At 36.3% G+C, this 24,881-nt stretch overlaps 1 protein-coding gene across 8 annotated transcripts in view; it reads right to left on the reverse strand.

The window, feature by feature from the left end:
* Positions 1–24,881, reverse strand: part of Zbbx (zinc finger B-box domain containing) — a 107,822-nt gene that overhangs the window by 63,860 nt on the left and 19,081 nt on the right. For all 8 annotated transcript variants that reach the window (XM_052731027.1, XM_052731033.1, XM_052731032.1 and 5 more), the window contains exons 5-7: positions 22,730–22,778; positions 22,237–22,346; positions 19,133–19,228 (exon numbers count right to left, since the gene is read on the reverse strand). In XM_052731027.1, the coding sequence (XP_052586987.1) occupies positions 19,133–19,228; positions 22,237–22,346; positions 22,730–22,778 (255 nt within the window). The remainder of the gene's footprint in view (positions 1–19,132; positions 19,229–22,236; positions 22,347–22,729; positions 22,779–24,881) is intronic.

The raw sequence follows: 24,881 nt of genomic DNA on the forward strand, positions 1-24,881 counted from the left end.
AATGTGGTATTCTTATTTAGAAGATGTCAGGTTGCATACAGAGATGTCTACTAGGTCTCTGGGAAATGGACAGGGGAACGTTGGAGAACAGTTCTTAGAAATAAACCTAGCCAATGTTTTTTTTTCTTTTTTTTTAATGAAATACCTGTGTAATCGAAATTTTAATATACTGAAGAAAGAAACTAATGAAGAATCCCCATTCTGGAACATGGAGAGAACTTCCATGCTCACAGACTGGCAGAATGAATATTATGAAAATGCTATAAAACCATAAAAGTGCTACAGATTCAGAGAAATTCCTATAAAAATTAAAATGATAGTCATCAAAGAGAAAAAAAATAACTTACTATCCATAGAGAAGCTCAAAATACCCAAGAAGCCAAGGCAATCCAAAGCAACACAATGTTTGACTTCGTGTCCCATTGTGAAGTCATTGTACCAAAAACATCATGGTTCTAATGTGGGAAAAGATGATCATCAGGGTAATTAATATAGAGGAGCCAGAAGTAAACCCATGCAGCTTCAACCAACTGATCTTAGACAAAGATGGCAAAATCACACATCTGAGAAAACACAACATGTTAACCAAATGTTTCTTTAAAAGAAAAAAGACAACAAAAAAATGGGTATCCACATCCAGAAGAATGAAGCTAGACACTTCCCTTTTTAAAAATTAATGTTAATTAAATTTTTGAGAATTTTGTACATTGAATTCTCATCAGTCAACACCACCACCCCAATTCTCCTCAAAAATTCACCAAGATTCACAGATATTTTCTACCCACTCCTATTTTGTGTCTTTCTTAATTTTTTAAATAATCTATTTAGTCCAACTTGTGCTGTCCATCTACTAATGAATATAGAGTCGTCCGCTGGAACATGGTCACCTTAAAAGGGCTGCACCCTTAAATAAACCTGACCCCTCGAGAACCCAACAGCTACCAATAGCCCCTCAGTAAAGGTTCGTGTGGCTAAGACCCAGTTATTGTTTACAAATGAACAAACAAAACAAAGAAACTATTGAAAATGGATCATAGGCATTAATTTATTGCCAGAAATGTATAGGGGAAAATACTTCAAGTCTTTCTGGACAGACTACAGTAACTCAGAAAATTGTTACTAGAATAAAAAAATGATATACATGTATAGATGTAACCAACGGTCTTATAAAATAAGAAACACAGAGCCAATTCAGAGAAGAAAGCCAAGAGGTCAGAGCTAAGAGCCTCACCCTTCCTGATTCAGGGATCCTCTCCCGCCAAGAGAGCTCTCCGAAAAAGGACCTACTTCCTGTGTGTCTGTCTTTAAAGTCTTCCTGTTCTGCCTTGTCATTGGTTGTAAACCCAAACATGTGACTGCCTCGTCACTGCCTGAATGTACCGCCCTCCAGGTCCTTAAAGGCGTGCGCCACCGACGCCATGCACTTGCTATGACTCTAATAGCTCTGACCCCCAGACAACTTTATTTATTAACATACAATTAAAATCACATTTCAGTACAAGTAAAATACCACCACATACATGGAATGGCAAAGGGTCTGCCCAGCAAAAGAAAAATTTATTTCAGTTTAAAAGCCCCCTACAGAATGGGGAAAGAATCTTTGCTAAATGTATATCTGACAAAGGATTAACATTTAAAATATACAAAGGTCTTAAAAATCCAAGATACTAATAAATCCTATGACCTCGTCAATGAATGGTCTAATGAAATGATGAGACTGTTCTCAGAAGCAAAAGTCAAAATGACCAATAAATATTTAAAAATATGTTTGGTAATTTTATCCTCCATGTGAATGAAATTTAAAACTACATTTAGATTTTTTTCACTCCAGTCAGAATGACTATCATTTAAAATTAAAATCCAGAAAGAAATTCTAGCAAGGGTGAAAGAGAAAGGGAACAGTTGTGTCCTGCTTGTGGAACACAAACCGGTCCAACTATTGAAATCAGTATGGGAGCATCACAAAAATCTAAAAGTAGAACTACCAGTGACCTAACTATACCACTTCTGGGTATATATACTCCAGGAACTCTAAGTCAAAATACAACAGAGACACCATCACATCCATGTTTATATATTACCATTCACAACAGCCAAGTTATGAAATAAGCTTGATGTCCCACAACAAATGAACATATTAAAGAATATGTTATATATATATATATATATATATATATATATATATATATATATATATTGCATTTTGTTCATCAAATAATGAAATTATTATTTTATAGAAAAGAGACACAAGTGAATATTAAGTGAAGTATATCTAACACATAGAGACAAACATTATATTTTCTAACATTTGTGAAATGTAGAATTCTAGATGTATGAAATGATATATAAGTACCTGAAAGTTGCGATGGGAGGAATAGGGGGAGGAAGAAGCTAATGGAAAGGAGAATGGGAATAATAAAGGGATGAAATGGAAGTAAATGGAGTATGGCCAAATTTGTCTTGTGGATAAAAAGGTTTCATATTCATAAAAGGACAAATCCACCAAGAGTTTATTTCAATTCTGAATATCTATGCCACAAATACAAGGGCACCAACATTTGTAAAAGAAATATTACTAAAGCTTAAATCACACATATCCAACCCCACACATTAATAGTAGGAGATTTCAATACCCCATTCTGACCAATGGACAGATAGTCAACAGAGAAACTAAACAGAGAAATAACTGAACAGATGTTATGATTTAAATGGACATAACAGCTATCTACAGAACATTTCACCCAAACACCAAAGAATATACCTTCTTCACATCACCTCATGGAACCTTCTCCAAAATTGACCACATAGTCTGTTACAAAGAAAGTCTTAACACATAGGAAAAATATCAAAATAAACCCCTGTATCTTATCAGAGCACCATGGATTAAACTTGGAGTTCAACAAAAACAAAAACTGCAGAAAGCCTACTAACTTGTGGAAACTAAACAACTTTCAACTAAATTACCACTGGGTCAAGGAAGAAATGAATAAGAAATTAAAGACTTCTAGAAAACAATGAAAATGAATTCACAACATACCCAAACTTATGGAACACAATGAAAGCAGTGCTAAGAGGAAAGTTCATAGCACTAAGTGCCTGCATAAAGAACTTGGAGAAATCTCATACTAACAACTTAATAGCACACCTGAAATCTCTAGAAGAAAAGGAAGCAAACATACCCAAGAGGAGTAGACAGTAAGAAATCATCAAACTGAGGGATGAAATCAATAAAACAGAAACAGAACAATACAAAGAATCAATGAAACAAAAAGTTAGTTCTTTGATAAAATGAACAAGATACAGACCCTTGTTCAAACTAACTAAAAGGTGGAGAAAAAATATCCAAATCAACAAAATCAGAAATAAAAAAGAGGACATAACAACAGGCACTGAGAAAATCTAGACAATATTAGGTCAAACCTCAAAAAAATCAGGAAAAAAACCCCTTCATAATAGCCACAGACAATATAAAATATGTTGTGGTGCCTCTTCTCAAGCAAGTGAAAGACCTGTATGACAAAAACTTCAAGTCTTTTAAGAAAAACATGGAGAAGCCGGGCGATGGTGGCGCACGCCTTTAATCCCAGCACTTGGGAGGCAGAGCCAGGCGGATCTCTGTGAGTTCGAGGCCAGCCTGGGCTACCAAGTGATTTCCAGGAAAGGCGCAAAGCTACACAGAGAAACCCTGTCTCGAAAAACCAAAAAAAAAAAAAAAAAAAAAACATGGAGATATCAGAAGATGAAAAGATCTCCCATGCTCATGGATCAGTAGGATTAATATAGTACAAATGGCCATCTTGACAAAAGCAATCTACAGATTCAATACAATCCCCATCAAAATTACAACACAATTTTTTACAGACCTTGAAAGAAAATACTCATCTTCATATGAAAAAACAAACAGGATAGCTAAAACAATCCTGTACAATAAAAGAACTTCTGGAGATATCACCATCCCTGATCTCAAACTCTTACTATAGGACTATAGTAATAAAAACAGCATGGTATTGGCATTAAAAAAAAACAAAACCCAGTCAGGTGGATCAATGGAATCAAATTGAAGACCCAGACATTAATCCACCCACCTATGCACACTTGATTTTTAACAAAGAAGCCAAAATTATACAATGGGAAAAAGAAAGCTTCTTCAAGAAAATGGTGCTGGAATAACTGGACGTCAACATGTAGAGGAATGCAAATGGATCTATATCTGTCACCACAAAGCATAAATCTCAAGTCCAAGTGGATCAAAGACTTCAACATAAATCCAATTACACTGAACCTGATAGAAGGGAAAGTGGGAAGTAGCCTTGAATGCATTGGCACAGGAGATAACTTCCTGAATATAACACCAGTAGCACAGGTACTGAGATCGACAATAACAGGTACTTCATGAAATTGAAAAGCTTCAGTAAAACAAAGGACAGTGTCAATAGGACAAAACAGCAGTCAAAAGAATGACAATATCTTCCCCAACCCCACATCTGAAAGGGTGTTAATCTCCAAAATAATAAAGAACTCAAGAAGCTAGACTTCAAAAATCCATATAATCCAATTTAAATATGGGATACAAATCTAAACCTAGAATTCTCAACAGAATAATCTCAAATGACAGAGAAACACTTAAAGAAATAGTAGTAAGACCAGGATCTGTCCCTGGTGCATGAGCTGGCTTTTTGGAACCTATTCCCTTTGGATGGATACCTTGCTCAGTCTTGATACAGAGCAGAGGAGCTTAGTCCTGCCTCAACTTGATATACCACACATTGTTGACTCCTGTGGGAGGACTTGTCCTTTCTGAGAAGTGGATGAGGGGGGTGTAGAAAGGAGGTCAGGGAAGGGTAGGATGGAGGGGGCAACTGTGGTTGGTATGTAAAATAAATTTAAAATTTTTAGAATTAAAAAAAAAGAAACATCCAACATCCTTTACCATGAGGAAAATGAAAATAAAGTAACACTGTGATTCCATCTCACACCTGTCAGAATGGCTAAGATCAAATGCAGTAATTAATCACAGTTTATGCTGGATAGGATGTATGGCAATTAGAACACTCCTCCATTTCTGATGGTAGTGCAAAGAGCCACTTTGTCAATCAATATGACAGTTTTTCAGAAAATTCAGGATCAATCTACCTCAAGACCCTCTTGAGCATGTACCACTCTTGGGTATATACCCAAAGGATACTCAATCCTACCAGAAGGACACTTGCTCAACTAAGTTTGTAGCATCTTTATTGGTAATATTCAGAAACTGGGAACAACCTAGATGTCCCTCAACCAAAGAATGAATAAAGAAAATATGGTACATTTACACAATGGAGTATTGCCCAGCTATTAAAAACAATGACATCAAGAAATTTGAAGGCAAATGGATGGAACTAGAAAAGAAATATCATCCTGAGGATTGTAACCCAGACCCAGAAATACAAACATGGTATGTACTCATTCATAAGTGGGTATTAGCTGTAAAGTAAAGGAAAACCACACTACAGTCCATAGATCCAGAGAGGCTAGGTAACAAAGAGTGCTTAAAGCGTGATTCATGAATCTTCCCTGAAGAGGAAACTGAAGAGATTTTCTGGGTGGACTAGGGGCAGGTGAGGATTAGAACTTGAGGATTGGAAGATGAATTGAAGGAAAATTACTGAAAGAGATCACTGGAAGGGGCACGGAGGCATTTCAGGATCAGATAGAAACCTGATAGAAGGGAAACTCCCATGAGCCTACAAGAATGATCCCAACCAAGATTCCTAACAATAACAGATATGTAGCCTGAACTGACTATCTCCTGAGATCGGATTGATGAACATCCCAATTGTCATCAGAAAGCCTTGATCCAGTAACTGATGAAAACAGATGCATAGACCCACAGTCAAACATTAGGCTGAGCTCAGATATCCTACAGAAGAGGGGGAGGAAGGGTTGTATGAGCCAGAAAGATCAAGAAAAGATCACAAGAAAACCCACAGACACAACTAACTGGGCTCATAGGAATTTACAAAGTTTCAGCTAACCACCAAGGAGCCTGCATGGAATGAACCTAGGCCATCTACATGTATGTGAATTGTGTAGCTTGGTCTTCTTGTTGGGACTCCTAACAATGGGAGCAGAGGCTGTCCCTAAGGACTCAGCTGCCTCTTGGGACCCTCTTCTTCATACTAGGTTGCCATGCTCAGCCTTAATACAAGGGGAGATGCTTAGTCTTACCATAACTTGATATGCCATGTTTTGTTGATATCCATGAGAGGCCTACCCTCTTCTAAACAGAAACAGAGAAGGAGTAGATTGTGTGTAGCAGGGAGAGCATAAGGGAGAGGAGGAGGGAATGGGAGAAGAGGAGGGGGGGAAACTGAGGCCAGAATATAAAATAAATAAATTAAATAAATAAACTTAAAAACATCTAGTTTGAGAAGGTGGTAAGGATTACTGAGAGACAAAGGTGACCTATTCATGACAGATCTCTCCTTAGCCACATCTCAGTGACAGTTAGTTGTCTAACCTCAGAAAAAAAAAACCTGAAGAGTGAATTTTCATTTTTAATTTATAGTAACCTATTTGTTTTTTGTATTTGACTAAGCATGCAAATATAAATTACCATCCCATCATATTAAAGTCTTAAAATATAAAAATTTTTCCTAGATGTAACTACAGTTAACATTTGGAAACATACCCCTGAAAAACTTTGTGTCTATTTAGAGGTACACATTTAAATTTGTGAGGCAAATCACATTATCTTTCATTTAATGATACAATAGCTATCATATTAGACACTAAATTGTCAATGAATGATAATATAAAGATGATTGTGTTTATAATGGATTAATATGTCTATTAGTCATAGTATTGTACCATCTATTAAGAAATTGTTTTCAAATTGAGAAACAACTCAAACATAGCTTTTTTTTTATCTTCCAAACATGAAAATTTAAGTACAGCAGTGCTAACAGGTAGGAATAAAATAAGGAGACTATGATTGCATACATTTACCTGTGCAACTATACTCCATGTTAAGAATGTTTAAATTCAAATAAAAACAGCCTTTGAAGAACATAGTAAACATTATTTTTCACTAGAGCCAAAGAATATGATTTACTGCCAGCATTTTTATGTTCCCCCACATCCTTCACCCCATGGTGTGATGGTCAGATTTCATCTTGTAACTGTTCTAAATTCTCACCTCAACTTTTCTTCCCCTTAGAATGATATTATCTTTCAAATTACACTGAACGAGAATTCATCACTCTGACAATATAACATTAATCAAAGTGAAGAGAGCTGATATTGTGTAGTATTTTGGAGTGGATGGCAGGCATCTTGTAAAAGTTAAGGTCCAGGAATAAAAGTTTTAGTTTAAGACACATGGCATGCTCGATAGCAGCCTCAGTGCTGCAGAAATGTAACTTCCATTGTGAACTAAATCTCTCAGTGTTCAATAATAAATACTAATGATCACACTGACACAGCCATACTTCCTTAAGTTGAAGCTCAAAAAAGTTAACACACTGCTCACACTATCTTACTTTGCAAGTTTCTTGAAAACAGAAATGGGAATGCCTCCATTCATGATATTTTTGGTATGATTTGGTTCAGTGACAAGAGTGTCACTAATAATCAATTTGATGGTGGTCTTGAACTTGTGTTCCTGGGGCCCCAGCCTCCTGAACATCACATGCCAACACATCCACACTAACTCTCCATCTACAGTGTTAACTCTCTCTGGTTTTCCACTTGCAAAATTTAAGAAATTATTTATGATAAATAGAGCATTCATTATATTTTGATCATTCTAAACTTGGCAGAAGAGTTCTGCTATAGATAGAGATAGAGAGATAAGGCAATACACACAGAGAGAGAACATATATTACAAAATAAGGACCAAAGGATACTATAAATCCATTGATTTCAATAGCTAATACATATTGATCATTTGGAGTTAGCATTAACTATATAATGTTTCTGGAAGAACAATTTGTATACTAAATTTATCCATCAACACAAATAATTGTGATAGCTTATGAACCTAGCAATTAAAAGTATCTTAAAAAGACTTTAAAAAATTAAATTTTTTAAACTTAACTTATTTAAAAATACATACTTTTATATATCTTAACTAAATAAGTATGGAAAAGATAAGCGTTATCTCCAATTTTTCATTACTAAAATATACCTGTGTTCTTCGAGCAAACTAGTTTGTTCTTCCAAAGAATTAGCCTTTACAAATCAACGTATCAGAAAATTTACCCTAAAAGTAAGTTTTACCTTATCTGAATTCTTTATCAGAATTTAGGGAGGAGATCAATAAAGGACTGGCCAAAAGTTTCATCTCCTCTTTCTACTAAAAGAAAATGTCACGTGAAAACTAGAAAGAAAAGACCAAAATTTCCAAACAGCAGACAATTCGAAACAAAAAACAGAATTTGTACTAAAGTCCCTACATGTTCATGTACAAATGTAGAGAATGCCAAATATATAAACTGAAACAAGTTGCAATGAAGTGAGCCACAGCAGAATCTGCCCTTTGAGAGATCAAAAGAGCTCTCAGCAGAGGAAGAGTGCTGTTATGCAAGCATGAAGATCTTAAAGTCAAGTCCTCAGAACCCATGGAAAAAGACAAGTGTCCTCATGGGCATGCCTGTAAAGCTTGCACTGCAGGAAGGCAGTGACAGGAAGAGTAGTGGTGGTTACTGCCCACCAGACTAGTTCTGGGTTTGGTGAGATATCCTGAGAATGAGTCATAACAATGATAGAGCAGGACTCCAGCATCTTCCACTATCCTCTGCACATGAGGATGGACATGAGCATCTCCCACAGTTGTGTGCATACAAAACACACACACACACACACACACACACACACACACACACACACACACACATACACACACACACACATTGTAAATTCAACTTTTATTATCAAATAAAAAACAGGGAAAAGACTGCCTTTGGAAGCTGTCTACTCATTGTATTCCTAAATGCATGTGGTAATTGCATAAGGCATGCAACAGTCCAATATGGAAAAACTTTTTGTACTAACCACAAACCAGATAGGAATCAAATCCTGGAAATATAAAAATATGTTTCTAGCAACATATACCTTTAGATGTCCCTTTCTTGTAAAGGGCTGGCTGGTTTCTATCAGGCTTTATTCATTGTTGATTTATGCATTACTATTATTTTCCTGTATACTAAGAAGATAATCAAAATGATTAAGAATCTGGTAATCTACCATACAACAGATAAATAATGCCAAATAAACCTAATCCATATTTGATATATAATACTATCATAAAATAACAATACATATGAAATAAAACACATCTCATCTAGTTAACATTTTTTTTAAAAAAAAAGACAAGATGACATGTAAATGTTATTGCTCAAAATACATTGTATTACCAAAAAATGTAAGCATCCAGTCTCAGGTAAACACAAAGCATGATTTGTATCTAAATAATTGTATCTTTTAATTTTTATCGCATCAAGAATTTCTTCTTATGGAGCAATCTTTATGAGCCAGAGTAAGCAAAGAAATCAACGCGGGGAATTCACACCTGCAATCTTGCTACCTATTTGCAGTTTTGATACCATATAATTATGCACTATATTAATTATCTTAGCAAGTACTTACTGTTGTTTTCAGCTAATATTACACGTAAAATGAATGCATTCAGCTGAGTTAGCTGCTTTCAGTAATTACTCATATTTGAACTACATGAAGAACAAACGATTTCATATTCAATTATTTGAATAACAGATTTTCAGACATAGCAGAATAAATTCACCAGCAAAGAGTGATCAAGAAATCTGTCATATTTGGGTTTTAAATATAGTATTGCTCTTGCATCACCATTGAACAATTTTATTCTATAAAAAGCAATGAGCATAAACTTATTCAACCAAAACAACTGTAAAGCTTGTCAAACTTTGTGAAACATCAGGAGACAAAGTAGTTAGTATTTGAATATTATAAAAAATCCTGAAATAGCCAGCACTGTTTCATCAAATAAAAGTTTAGATATTTGGTTGGACATTGAAGATTCCCCAAGTAATATTCTATTATCCAAAATTTTGAATAAGAGGGAAGTGTATATTGTTAAATATGTAATAAATCAAAATCTGAAATTTTCATTCACTGTTTTATAAAAGTCCTCCAAAATGTGTTCTTATATACTCATGGAAACAGCCCTCCGTAAACAATGTTCTGTTACTACAGGCACTTTTATGAACATCAGAACTGTAGGACCTTCTCATCTTTTAAAATATCTTTAATTATAGTTTTGTGCGTTTGGGGGTTTTAGCTGCATAAATGTCTGTGCAACAGCACGTGTGCCTGTTGCCATCAGAGCCAGAGGAAGGTGTTGTATTGCATTGAACTGAAGTTACAAGTAGTTATGAGCTGTCGGTTGGGTGCTGAGAATCAAACCTGGGTCCTCTGGAAGTGTAGCCAATATTGTTCCTGGCTGAGCCATCTCTCCAGTGTCAAGACTTAGTCATCTATGAACTCCTTTGAACTCTACCTCTGATTTTCTTCTTCTTCCACTCACTAGCAATCATCATTGTATTCTGACTAGGTTTGGCTATTTTGGTTATCACATATTAGAGGAGTTACACAATATTTTGCCTTCTCCAATGGCTGTTCTTGGTTGTCAGTTTAATTATGTTTGGAATGAGCTATGATCCAGAAATGGAGGGCACATCTGTAAAAGATGTTTTGCTCAGTTTGAAGTGGGTGGATCAACTTCTAGTCTGGATATTTGAGGTAAGAAAACACACACCTTTGATCCAGATCTTGAGACAGGGGAACCTAGGCCTTCACATCTTAAGGCTGGATGACACAGGCCTTTAATTAAATTAATTATATATGCAGAGGACCTAGCTCAGATTCGTACAGTCTCCCTGATTGTCTCTCCAGTCTCATTGTTTAGTTGACTTTAGTTGACTCATTGGCCATGTGCTTGCGGTGTCCCCACCCCTCTGGGTCCTACACTCCTTCCCTCTCTTCTTCCACGGGGTTCCCTAAGCTCTGCCTAATGTTTGGCTGTGAGTCTCTGCATCTGGTCCCATCAGTGGCAGGATAAAGCCCCTCTGATGAAAATTTGGCTAGACTGAAGTCTATAAGTAGAGCAGAATATCAGTAGAAATCATTTCGTATTTATGTGAGATCAGTCATGTTTTGCTCTATCCTTGGTCACTAGGCTATCTAGCCTCTGGTTCATCCTGGCCATCCAGGCAGTGTCAGATGTGGGCTTCCTCTCTTGGCATGGGCATCAAGTTGTACCAGCCGTTGGTTAGCCAACCACTCCCACAAGTTCTGTGCCAGCACTACCCCAGTATATCTTGCAGATAGGACAAATTGTAGGTCGAAGGTTTTGTGGCTGGGTTGATATCCCAGTTCCACCCCTGGAAGGCTTGCCTAGTTACAGAAGATGGCAAGTTCAGGTTCCAAACACCCCCATCACTAGCAGTCTTCACTAGGGTCACTCTTGTAGATTCCAGGGAGTTTCCATTGCACTAGTATCTTGAGGCAGGAAGACACATGCCTTTAATCCAAATCTTGAGGTGGCAAGACATAGCTTTAATTGGGCCCATACCTTCTGCGGGAAGTCTATGTAAAGAAATAGAAAAATGAAGCTTTTGCTCTTTGCCTGCTTGCCCTCAGCTTGCAAGGACATTCATACATTCAGTGGCATTGGAACCTAGTTCTTCTAGATTCCAGCATATACAAAAGACCAGCTCAGTCTTGTGGGACTACTAGATTCCTTGACTTTCCATTCACAGTTATCCACTGTTGTAATAGTTGGCCTGCAGCCTGTAAGTCATTCCAATAAATACATATATATATATGTATCAATATGTATCAATATATATAAAGGGAGAGAGAGAGAGAGAGAGAGATTCATTTTATAAGTACCCAGAGATAGAGAAAAAAAGATTTATATACACAATACTTTGCATACATCTTGGCAATAAAGTGCACATATGTGATTCCAGTAAACAGGAGTCAGATACAGGATTGCAAGCTCAAGGCTAGCCTTAGCTACATAGAGATACCCTTCAAGCTCCCTACACACACACACACATACACAAAAGTAAAGCACAACTCAAATAGAAAATTTCATAACATTATTCATAATAGCCTCAAATGTGAAGGCAACACAGATACCCATGAAATGATGAACGGATGAATAAAATCCCCCACAGCCACATTACAGAATGCTGCTACCTGCCCGTAAAAATAAATAAAATACTGAAACCCAGGAAAAAAATTAATGCTTGAAACATCACACAAATAAGGCAAACTTATCCCTAATTATATATGTTGCAAAACTGACTGATCTTTAAGAGGTAGAAAGTAGATGATTATCGGAAATGAGTAAAAATACCAGGAGCAGGACTGTAGCAATGAAATAACAAGGACTTTCACTTTGAGCTGATAACATGTTCAAAATTATTTGGACCAATAATTACACATATTAACAAGAACATTAAAATCTACTGCTCTCTACGTCTTACGTGAACATGTCTATATATATGGATTATAGCTCCTCTGTGAAAAACAATCCTATCAATTGTCCCCAGAAAATATTTTTTATTGGTCTTCAGTCTATTTTTTGAAATTCAGAGTGGGTGATCAAACACTTCATTGAAATGTTGACCAAGCATTCTTCCTGAGTTAAACTGTCAGACTTCCAATGCTTTTACCAAGCTGCTCTGGGCAACAGGCAACTCAGAAACAGGTCTATTGGCTTGCGGGCGAGACAGCATCAGTGTTTGTTCTGAGAGGGGCCCTGTGTAGGATCCAGACAGAAGCAGAACTCTGCTTTGTGAATACGCTGTCTGGCTTGCAGTTCTTATTTTCCATGGAGCCAATCTGCACTCCAGGCTCCTAAGGCCCCACAGGGGATGATGTATCAGTTACAAAGCTCTCTGCAGGTAGGGAGCTCAAGTATCTCAGCCATCTGCAGTTATTCCTGATAAAATAGAGCTTGCCTATTAGAGGTCATATTTACTGTAAATATGTTCCATAGATACTTTTTCCTACTTCTCCAAAAAGAACTACAAACTTCACAAAAGGCCAAATTTGACCCATAAGAGGGAAAACTTTCATGAATTTTTCACTTATACTTATTAAGTTATATTCTTCATCTAATTTTAGTTAATAAATTCTTTAGCTTTCAAAATATGGAAGAAAATAAATTTTTGCTACCTAAAATACTGGTTTATGTTATTTCAGAAATTTAATCATATCATTACAGATTCATTCACATTTTTATCCCCTTAAAAATTGACTTATAAGTGCCAGGTACACGTACTGAGAATTCAGTCATGAACAAATCTGATACATATCTTACAGATTTGGAATTTTATCAGAAGACATGGAAGAGTGAGCAGCTTATAGTAATAAAAATTTTAAAAGTCCCTTAATTGAGTTGGCAAAAACTGATAAATGGATTAAAGGGCAATGAACTTGGCCCTGTAGTGTAGGAATAAACATTATTCATACCCAAGAAATAGGGAAAAATGGCAGTATGCTGCATATATTTTAAATATTTTACTTTTCCCTGAAGTAGAGTATTAATATTTATAAGTAGTAAATTTATATTACTTCCAGGATAATTTTGTAATTCGACTATAAGATCAAGTGAACATGTGATAATTCCCTTGGAAGGTAATTTCTCGGTATCTACATTGTTCTACTTTACTGATGACTCCAGGACAGTGGTTCTCAACCTGTGGGTCCTGACCCCTTTGTGGGGGCACATATCTGCTATTCTACATGTCAGATGTTTACATTACAATTTATATCAGTAGCAAAATTACAGTTAGGAAGTAGCAACAAAATAATTTTATGGTTGAGGGTTACCGCAACATGGGGAGCTGTATTAAAGGGCTACAATATCAAGAAGGTTGAGAACCACTGCTTTAGGAGAAGATTCTGAGCAAACTCAACTCTGTTCCATTTCAGGTCCAGATTGGGAAGCATTACAGTGTAGACTTCCATCAACCCTCTGGGCAAATTCTACCCCACAATGGAAATTTCAACAATTCCAGGAGCAGCAATAAGTTAATTTGTCTTAACTACCTTGGCACAATGGCAGTTTTTACCATGTCTGTAATATAGCAGCAGTTCCTATTTACACCTTCGCACTTGAATACTGACTTCTCAGTTTCTATGCACTGACCTTTAACAATTCTGTCCTTCCCTTAAACAAAACCAATAACCGGAACTATGAGTTTACTCTGAATTCTATATTGTCATGAATCAAGTTCTCCTCAAAGACAATTATAAAATCTGTCTTCCAGAGTTTTTCTAGAGTGTTCAGAAAACACCAAGTCTAGGCAAGAGAAGAAAGAAAAGCAGGGCAAGAAAAAACTCATCAATGCCAGCTACAAAAAGGGAGTTGACTGGGAGAACATGATATACCGCAGACCAGGAAGGAGATATAATGGGGCAGGCTCTTCTCGCTCCAGGCCGGTCGTTACTGTTTGTGTGAATCTGTGCTAATTCACCTCCCAGTTTCTTTTCAGGGAGAGCATTTGAGACAAGAAAAAAAGAGAGGGAGGGTAGTTGTCATGGCCACCAGACTTGGACTAAATTGAAACAAGGAGGCTGTCTGAACATGAAGGCGGGGTGGGGGTGAGGGGGTGGGGGTTATGCTATGATCTGCATGTCTCCTTCCAGAATTCATTGACATCTAAACCCCATTTGTGAGATGCTGAGGTGTGGTACCAATTGAGATCTTTACATGATGATAATGACTAATTAAATCGTGCATCAATAGCTTATCTTGGAAGTTTGTTTCTATCCCCTGCGACCATGTGACGGTCTGTACACCTCAAGCCTCTGCAGTGTCTTGCCAGACACAAGGTCCTCCTTTACAAATGCAGGCTCTCAAGCGTGGGCCTTGTAGCCTCCAAAACTGTGAACTGAGTAGATGTTTATTACCCATAAATTATCCAGTCTGTAGTTTCGTGTGCTATCAACAGAACAAAAATAAACCAGGCCACCCCTTAGAAGTAGTGTTAGAAGTGGTAGATGATATGGGAAAGAAGATTCTGGAGAGGGTCTCAATGATACCCATCTGCAGCAGTGTTTCAGCAGTCAGGGAAGGGAGCACCTAAGCTGTAAATAAGAGAATCTGGGAGATATGCACAGTACACCTATAATATGCATGAGGAAGGCAAATGGCCTTTGTTAGACCACTCACTAATTATGATATTCTCCAAAATGACTAATCATGATATCAAAATGTATCATCTTAAACATTAATGGAACAGTTATAAGGTGAGCCTAAAATCTGGTAATGGATGTTGTCGATTTAAACATATAATGAAGTGAGTAAGTATAAATTGTATTCTAGTACTGAGACTCATTTATTCAGCAATTATTCCCCTGTAAGTTTATCTGTACAAACATATTTTCCTAATTACACCCATGCTTATGTAACACACCTTCCTATGGAGACGGAAGGCCTCATACAAGACAATATGCAATTCTGCCGGATAGTCTCTTCTTGCATTCATAACCTCTGTGCTTCTGAGGTTTCAACTTTGTAGTTAAGAGAATCTCCATTCCAATTAAGAAAAGGTACTTACTATAATCTATCTATTAATGATTTACTTAATCCAACCTCCCCTGTGCACGTCCTACTTCACAGTAGAATCCTTTTGTGTGTCTTCTGCAGCCTTCTGCTCTCTCCGATTAGTGTTCTCCTGTGTCTGAGCATATTTTGTTAAAAAGAAATATGAATGCTTGATATAATAAGACCTTATTTGTCATTTAGAAAAAAAAACCTTCAAGTCTCAGTACTGACAATTTTTCTAATTAAAGAAATAGAAATTTTATAGTTTTCAACTGCTCCTGTACCTTTATACTTTATGCTGCACATGACTAACTATAAGGATTTGAAAGAGACATGGAAACCTAAAATGCTTCAATAATTGCCAAGCATAAATAATCTAAATCAAATAGAATACCTTTTAAATTTTTGTTAATCAGCATAAAAATGGTAATAAACCACTTGATTTCAGTATTGTGGGAATTTTCTTGAGTAAAACTAGATAATGTCTTAAAAAATATATGTAATGACTAAATCACAAGACTAGTTAGTCTATAGACCAAGGATTTATATGGGTTAAAAGTATCAACTTTAGCTACATATTATAAAAACTACAAAAAGTATCACAGAGTAAAAAATATGAAAATATAGTAAATAGCTATTAGGCTGGAATGTGTTCTCCTTAGATAGTAATGTTATTTCTACAATGCTACTTAATATTTTCCAATCAGCTATCTACTCCAGTTCTCAAATTAGGTATAAATTCAATGGTCAGTGAAATTTCATGAATGTAATCATTGCCAAAAAGATGAATACAAAAAAAACCACCCAGTTTTTCTAACTAATAATATCTACAAAGATATTCAAGTTATTTACCAATTGGTAGAGAAGTTCCAGAAAAGAAAAAGAAAAAAAGGTGGTAGAAAGCATGAATGCACAGGAAACAACAGGGGAGAAGAAAGGAAGGAGGGAAAGAGGAAAGAGGGAGGGAGGGAGGGAGGACCAGCAGGCAGGCTTCCCAGGACTCGTCCCATGTAGCACCTGTATCAACTGACCAGAGGGCAATAGGAATGATAAACCATAAACTCAGAAGAGGAAGTGTTCTCAGTAGTCATTTGACAGCACTTTGGTATGTATCAAAACCCTCCAAGGAGTCAGGGTTGCTTCTCATACTCTTCGATTTGTATACAGCATGAAATTCATCCATTCTAACTTTTAGAGACAAATGTGTCTTCTTCAATTTCAAATTCCGAAGGAGCTTAAATATCATTTTACTATTTGTGGTTTGACAGCCTTTCCTTCTCTGCAATCAAAACTGGAGAGTGCAATGCCAGCAGTATTTTATGTGTTCTTATCACAAAAAGAGAAGGGAAAAAAAGAAGGTGGTGGACGAAGTGACTGACATGTTCATTGGCTTGATTTGGGTAGTATTTCTCGAGGCACATGTTCGTGGAAACATCAAATGATCTTGAACATATGCTACTGGTGTCTATAAATCATATATTTTATAAAAATTACATAAAAATGAAAAAATAACCTACATATTACTGTAAATACTCTGCAAAGATACTATTGAGACCAAAGGAAATTTATATTTTAAAACAAGTATATTCTAGTTAAAAAATGTACATCATTTAATATATACATAGTAAATGCTTTCCTACTTTCTTAATCAATTCTACACTTAGAATTTCATAGGATTCTGATATAAAAAGATCAAATTCTTCTAAATCCAGTGATAGAATCCATTTCAATTATTCTGATGGGAAAATTTGTAACAGAAAAAAAGTTCAGTGTTCAGAAGTTACTCTCTAGTTTGATTTGGTTTTGGTAAGCAGGATTTGACCCACATTACACCCACATAGCTACAGAGAGTCATATCATATCAAAGTCCTGTGGAGGGTGTGTGTGAGAGTGCGGGGGGGGGTGGGGGGGGGGGAGGATAGGGAGGAGGGAGAGAGGAGAAGTGAGAAGAGTAGACAAAGGAAAAGAGAAGTCAGTTTGGATACATCAAGAAGATCAAACACTAAAGTTGAAGCGCTGTGGTTCACTCTGCTTTGTGCCTCCATTCTAAAGCAACATCATGTTTCACCTCGCTGAGAGGTGATTAAAAGCAGATAGTGGATGAATAAACCATCCAGTGGGAACCTCCCTGAAGGAACTTACAGTGAGGTCATTGGACATTTACCTTCACCAGGATGAATTCCATAATAGTTACATCTTAACAATTAGACTTCCTTTGATAAATAAATTTTTATTTCTAGTGGTATTCAGTTATATTACCCTGAAATAAACAGGGTAGGTTCCCCCCCCCAAGTTCTCCATCCTTTCTATTTGGGAGCTCCAAAAACTGAGTGTCAATTCGAAAGTAGTAGACTGAGGATGAGGAGGTAGCACATTGGATAATGTGCTTGCCTTGGAAGCCATAGACCTGAGTTCAATCTCCAGCACACACATAAAAAGCCAGGCATGATGCAATGCATTTGTAAATTGGGTACTGGGGAGGTAAAGAAAAAAAAGATTACTAGGACTCCTGGGCCAGGCAATATAGCCTAAGCAGTGAGCTTGGGCCCCTGGGAGAAACAAAGACACAAAAAATCATGTTGAAAGCTCATAAAGAATGATGGGTTTCCCCTAGTCTACACACACACACACACACACACACACACACACACACACACACTTTGGCACATATGAGGTAGGTCTATTAGATGCTTTGTATTTCTCATCATTATGGGTCAGAATTTTTTAGGAGTTAAACATACTTACATTGAGATCACATATAAAGATTTGAACCTCACAAAAATGTCTTCAAACACAAATTTGATCATTTCCTTTTCATTTTCTATGGCTGTTGAAACCTTTAACTATTAAGTTGGGTCTTTCTCATTTTGTTTCTGGGTTCTTACCAGCAGCATGTTAGCAGCATTAAGCTATGTAACGTCACTGCCTAGCATAGACTCAGCTAGAAGGTACTCCAGAAATTATTGTCAAATAAATTTCTATAAAAGGATTTAAATTTATGACAAATGAATGCAACATTAAGTGTAACTAGTGTAATTCTATCTCTATATCTAACCATATTTATTCTTTAAGTATGAAAGTTTTAAAGGCATTTATCAGGATTAAAGTTGAGGCATTTTACAAACTAATCAATAGATTTAAATAGCATATGGAAAGAAAAGGATGCCCTTAAGATATGAGCTTATCTAAATGATAGTGCATGAAGACGAATAAATGTTTTCATAACATTTGAAATAAAACAACTGTTAATTTAAAACTTTGTAGATAAAGATATTGTCTAATCTTAATATTTTAAATTCAAAGAGAGATGCATAATCTGAGGATTGTAATCAAGCTAAGTATTTGGGGAACTATATTTAAAAACTTTAAGTAACAAAATAGAATCTAGATTACTGTTCAGTGAAATAATTTCAAGATTCACGTCAAGACTGACTATATATAACAGGATTTTAGAAATTAATGTAAATTTTCCTGAATTCTAGATAATAAGACAGCTTTAAGTGCATTTATGTTGTAACATTTTAGGAATGAACTCTTAGAGAGTCCTACCTGTATAAGAGTTGTTCTGTGGAACTTCAGTGCCCCCTTCTGGTGCATTTTAGCAAAGCATCCTGAGCAATAGTCTTCCCCACATTCCAGGCATACCTTTAAAGATACAACACAAAGACAGCGTGACTTTCAGAAAAGATTTCCAAAAAGATGCTAATGTCCTTGTATTTATGCCTCCAACTACACAGATGTCATTGGAATGTGCTGAAATGCTAAAGTGTAACACCAAAAACCTATTTACTCTCAGAACAAGTAAGCGCAATAGCCATGGTAGTGTTGGCTATACATATTATATGCATGTATACATGCACTATTATGTGATAACCATAAAACAACTAACAGCATCTGGTCAAGCTCCTTGACCTGGTGGAAATAAAACAACATTATAAATTAAAACTCTCATTTTATAACATGTTTTATCTTTATGCACATCAACCTAGTTGGTAACAAAATATAATGTCCCTTCCAAAACTTTCCAGATACTTCCACGAATGTATTCTTTTTTCGGTCATCCGTAAAATATAGTTTTGAAAATCTTGTCAGAACTGTGTACAAAGGAAAGAAAAAAACAAGATGTGGTATTTCTGACTACTAAGATGGTCCCAGGCCAGTTTATCCTCTTGCTTCCCAGTAGTACAACAATGTAATGATTGAACTGTGGAAAGTTTGGGTCTGTAATGTGCCTGTAACCATGGTGTTGTTAGGGACCATTGCGAGTAAAGAGAAGAGGAAACAAAACTTTACTATGATTGCAGTTGCTATTATGCAGCTGTAACATTGATTGCTTCAACACCTTCACAGTGTGCTATGCTGCAGTATAAAGAAATAAGAGCCTTCATTTGTTTCAGTTCGGCCCAGGCTGAGAACAGTGCCTGGAAACATGCAGGAGAAAGTATATGGAAGAACGGAGAGTGTGTCAGAAAGTCTATGTCAAGAAATAACACTAATTTCAATGGTCAGTGATTGACTGAGTGAACATAGGTGTTTATCATTGGTTGAAATCTTGAGCTTTGGATGTTATTGTGGCATCACCATTAACCTGTACATCCAGGCGGATCCCCAAGTGAGACAAAGAAATCCCCTTTCTTTACAAACTAATAAAATCTTTAATAAATCGAATATTTCAGATGACTGAATGGTCTATTGTTAATTCAATATATTTTCAAAAGTGATTAAAAACATACAGCTGGAATTTTTATTTAAGCAAAATTAAGAAACACCTCTATGAAGTCTTTCTAAGAAGTCATAACAAAAAGCCCCTAATTTTACAATTTTAAGTGCCAAATAAATGTTAAATATATAATTTCACATAGCTATATGATAGTATTATTATACTAATGACTATTTCAAAATACATTCTGCCCAATTTTCTTGCACATACCTGCTAATATTTCTCTGAATCTTTCATAAACCTTTGGCAGTTTCTACCACATAATATGAACCAGGGAACTGAAAATCAGGTTCAGCATATAATTCTAAGCCAAGTATTTATTAACAGTTGTTTAATGAAAGCAGCCCAACAGATATTTGTAGACTGGAAGATCAAAGCTAAAGTTGCCAAGTAAGCTCACATATTTTGTTATACAAGGATATTTGGATTTAAATTGGGTTAAAATGACTGCCAACTGGAAAATCTTTTTAGGCAGTTTGTGCAACTGGCAGCAACATACTAAACCATAGATAAGGATTCCATTTTGCTGCATAGTTTCCTCAATGATAAAGCACCAGGGTGCAATTTTTAAAACTATCTGCTTGATTCGGCAAATTCCAGATCAGCTGTATTCACTTTCAGAACTCATCTAAATCTAATTAAATCATCCACATATGTCAAATTAATAGGTAAGTTTCCTCTCTACTTCTAGCATCGAGAAACAGCCTAAAGCCACTGAAATATCACTTGAAATTAAATGTTTGGAAGTGTTGTTTTTATCAAAGTTTTAAATACATAAAGTCATAAGGTGGCAAGCTAATGACAAAACCATGTTAGATATTGTCCCCTTTGAGTGTGTCAGACGCAGTGGCGAGCACTTCATCAAATTATAACCATCCACAGCTTTGTGGCATAGGCCACAGTTGGGAAATCAGCTGCAGAAGGACTCAGTAATTTACTAAAGGTCATGTACTTCATAGGGAAAGCTGACACGCAGAAGTCCACATTATAAACCACTTATCCCTATCTTGATACAACATGTAGGATATGAAACATATGGAGAATGGTGTCAGAGGTGTCCATTATTTCAAAATTATGACAGGACATTGTATTTACTGTAGAGATATTGTTGCAAGTATGTGTATGTGGCTAGTCATGATGGAAAGAGAGAGGATAACACTGTAAATGATACCATTAAGCAAGAGTGAGGGGATGATGTACAGTGACTATGTAGAGATGTTAAACTTGTCTGCAAGCACAGAGAGTAACAGTAATGAAAAGGAGCAGCATATGTTGTGGAATATATAACTGGGTATTTATTTATGCCGAGGAATATTACTTTAGCTGTGTAAAGGCGTGTTACATTTGTTTATCCTGCATTTGTTTAATGATGTAAGGAAACGTTACAGTTGGTTATGCTGCATCTGTTTAATTATGTAAGGATGTGTTGCATTTGTTTCACCTTGCCTGTATAAGGCACCTGATTGGCCTAAAAAAGCTGAATGGCCAATAGCTAGGCAGGAGAGGGATAGGCAGGCAGGGCTGGCGGGTTGACAGAATAAGTAGGAGGAGAAGTCTAGGCTTGAGAAGAAGGAGAAAGAGAATGAGGGAAAAAGAGAAGGACATGTCCTGGCTGGAATCCAGGCAGCTGCCAGCCAATCAGACACAAGAAGCAGTGAAAGTAAGATACATAAGGAAAGAAAGATAAAAAGCCCCAAGTCAAAATGTTGATGAAGAGAAACAGGTTAAGTTATAAGAGCTAGCAAGAAACGAGCATAAGATAAGACTGAGCATTCATAACTAATATTTAATCTCCTTGTGGTGATTTGGGAGCTGGTTGGTGGCCCAAAAGAAAAAGCCTGTTGTAAGCCTAGGGCTGTGTAAGCAGACTTGGTGGGGAGAGGTGTCGAAGGGACCGTGACAGGTCTATCTTGGTTGCATGTAGTGTACTTACAAGGAGAGCAGCTTTGTTCTCACACTGTCCACAAACTTTTCTTTTAGTCTTGGGCTTTTCACTTCCAAAAGAATGTGCCATTTTGTAATTAACTAGTTGTTTCGCTGGTGCTAGAAGAAAAAAAAATCAAGATAATCAGTTTAAAGTATGTTTTTTTGTTTGTTTTATTTGTTTGTTGATTAACAATGTAGCAAAACTATGAGCATTTATTTCCAAATGCTCACACAGCACTGAAGAATTAGTTGCATAATAACTGGATGCAGGTAAGTCTGATCTGTCAATTCATTGTAGAGCCTGTAGCAAGCCCTGCTAGCCCTCATGAGTAAGGGCAACATGCATCCACTTCTACCTGTTTTGCTTAGACCCCTTTGACCTGAGGATTCATCTCTACACAATACTGACATCTATGCTTAATATATGTGAAGATCCTATATGAATATATATGATATATGAAGAGCCTTATCTGTAAGATATAGTACAGAAAGCAGCTTACCTTGAATCTGTTCTTTTAGTAACTTTAATTTCACATTTCCAACAGGGAGCTGCAGTAATGAAATAGATGTTATTTTCTAGGTACATATTGTCTTATCCAAAGAAAGTGTAATTATTAACAAAATGTTAGATAGCTATACCATTTGGGTACATGTTGCATAAAAACATATTATTTGAGAATATAAAACTAAAAGATAATTAAATATATATATAAACTTTTAATTTCATTAAAAAGAAAAATTAATAAATATTGTATATATAAACCATTTCTGGTTCCGTTCCCTTATTGATACAGGGTCTCACTATGTGGCTCAGGCTAACCTCTAACTCATGATCCTTCTGGCAGTCTTCCTGAATACTGACATTACAAGCATGAGTCGCCAAACCCAGTTTGTAGACCAGATTTTACACAACATTCCAGGAATATTTTCTTTATTATAAAAAGTTTCAGAAGTGCATTTTCTTGCAAGTATATAATATAATTGGGGCATAACAAAAATTACTATATGTCAGCGTGAACTGATTTTAAGAAAACACTAGCCTCAAAACTGCGAAGGTTTAGAAGTCTCTTCCTCCTTCCGAAGCACACTGTCGGGTATTTGTAAAAACTGAATCTGTACTGGATTCTGACTGAACCACTCTGTTCACAGAACGGCAGAAACTGATGGCATTATCTTATTTGTACAATTTAGAGAACCACATTTCAGCATTGTGGTCTTTCCCAACATATGTATTATTTATGATCCTTGACTTTCTTATGTGACTGCTAAAATATACTTGAGAGCATAAGAGCCAATACTGAGTATTTCAATATAAACAAGCCCTTGAAACCGTTGGATCTTAACATTGTAGGCAGCAAAAGAGACCTGCCAATTGAACACATTCGCCTGGGTCTTATTAAAACCAGCATTTTAAGTACACAGTGAGCCCAGAGGATGATGCGCATTTACATAGACACTGTCGAATCATGCCCAGCTTTCAATTTGCAATTTGCATGCTCAATTGCCCAATTTGTACATGAAGATATGAGAACAATGGCCGTCTCTATATCTATGGCTGTACCAACTGCAGTCATCTTTGAAAATTTAGGCCTAATTATTCTCTGTGGTTTTGCTTCAAAGATGCACTTATTGTTCATATTCTTTGAAGTAGCTGTTCAGATGTTTTCTGTACCAAACACAGCAGAAAAGGAAATAGAATTGAAATGATCAACTTTTGTATGAATCACACTTTTATTTTTTAAGTTGGCAATGATATACAAGTTACAGATAATTTAACCTCACTTTTTATAACTGAATTATCCAGTATGATTACCTTAATGATGCAACTGAATTCTGAATTGCAATGTGATCAGCCTGGCAATGAGCTTCTTATGAGTAGGTATGTCAGAAAAATAAAGTAGTTATTAGGGAAATTTCATAATTTATTTTTATTAACTATGAGTAATATGTGTCTGTCCTATAAAATGTATCCATATTTACTTCAAATTATCCAAATTGCATAAAAATATGAGTGAACAAGCAGCTAGTCCCTAGCTTCAGTCTAATTGAATTTTGTCATTGAATCTGATTTTTATGTTTGAAAAATAATTGAGTGATAAAGTAGGGTTAGCCAATGGATGCAAATGCACACGCTCGTGTTTACATGATTCCGAGTATCTGAAACAAGAACTAAATATGCTAGAGCCACTGTTGCCTCGCTGTGCCAGAAGGCATTGAACAAGAGCTTCTCAAGGTGGTCTAACTGCCTCTCCATCCTTAACATCTGAGCAGTTGGTGTAGACTCAGCTGCGGTCGGTGGTCTCTCAGACACCACAAACACCTGCAACCTCCCTGCAGTGCCTTCATGTGTCCAAAGGGCCCCCAGGGGCACTTTTTCAATGATTTCCACCTCCTGAAATATTCCATCTCTGCTTACTATCTATATAACCTAAGGTTCCTTACGGTTCCATAAAATCCTGTGTAAAAACCCACTTAACGAATTGTACTTTGTATCCTAAAAGTGTTTCACCCCAAAGTTCTTATTAACCGAAGCCCACTTTGGGGGTCAAATCTTCTCTAAAATAATATCTATAGAAACTAGTTCATTATTGAGGGTTTGGGATTGTTGTTGTTTTCTTTTTCTTTCTTTTCTTTTGGGCAGGCTGATCTCCA

This window comes from Peromyscus californicus, unplaced genomic scaffold (assembly GCF_007827085.1).
Source record: "Peromyscus californicus insignis strain IS unplaced genomic scaffold, ASM782708v3 Scaffold_9__1_contigs__length_137607984, whole genome shotgun sequence".
NCBI classification, from domain to species: Eukaryota; Metazoa; Chordata; class Mammalia; order Rodentia; family Cricetidae; genus Peromyscus; species Peromyscus californicus.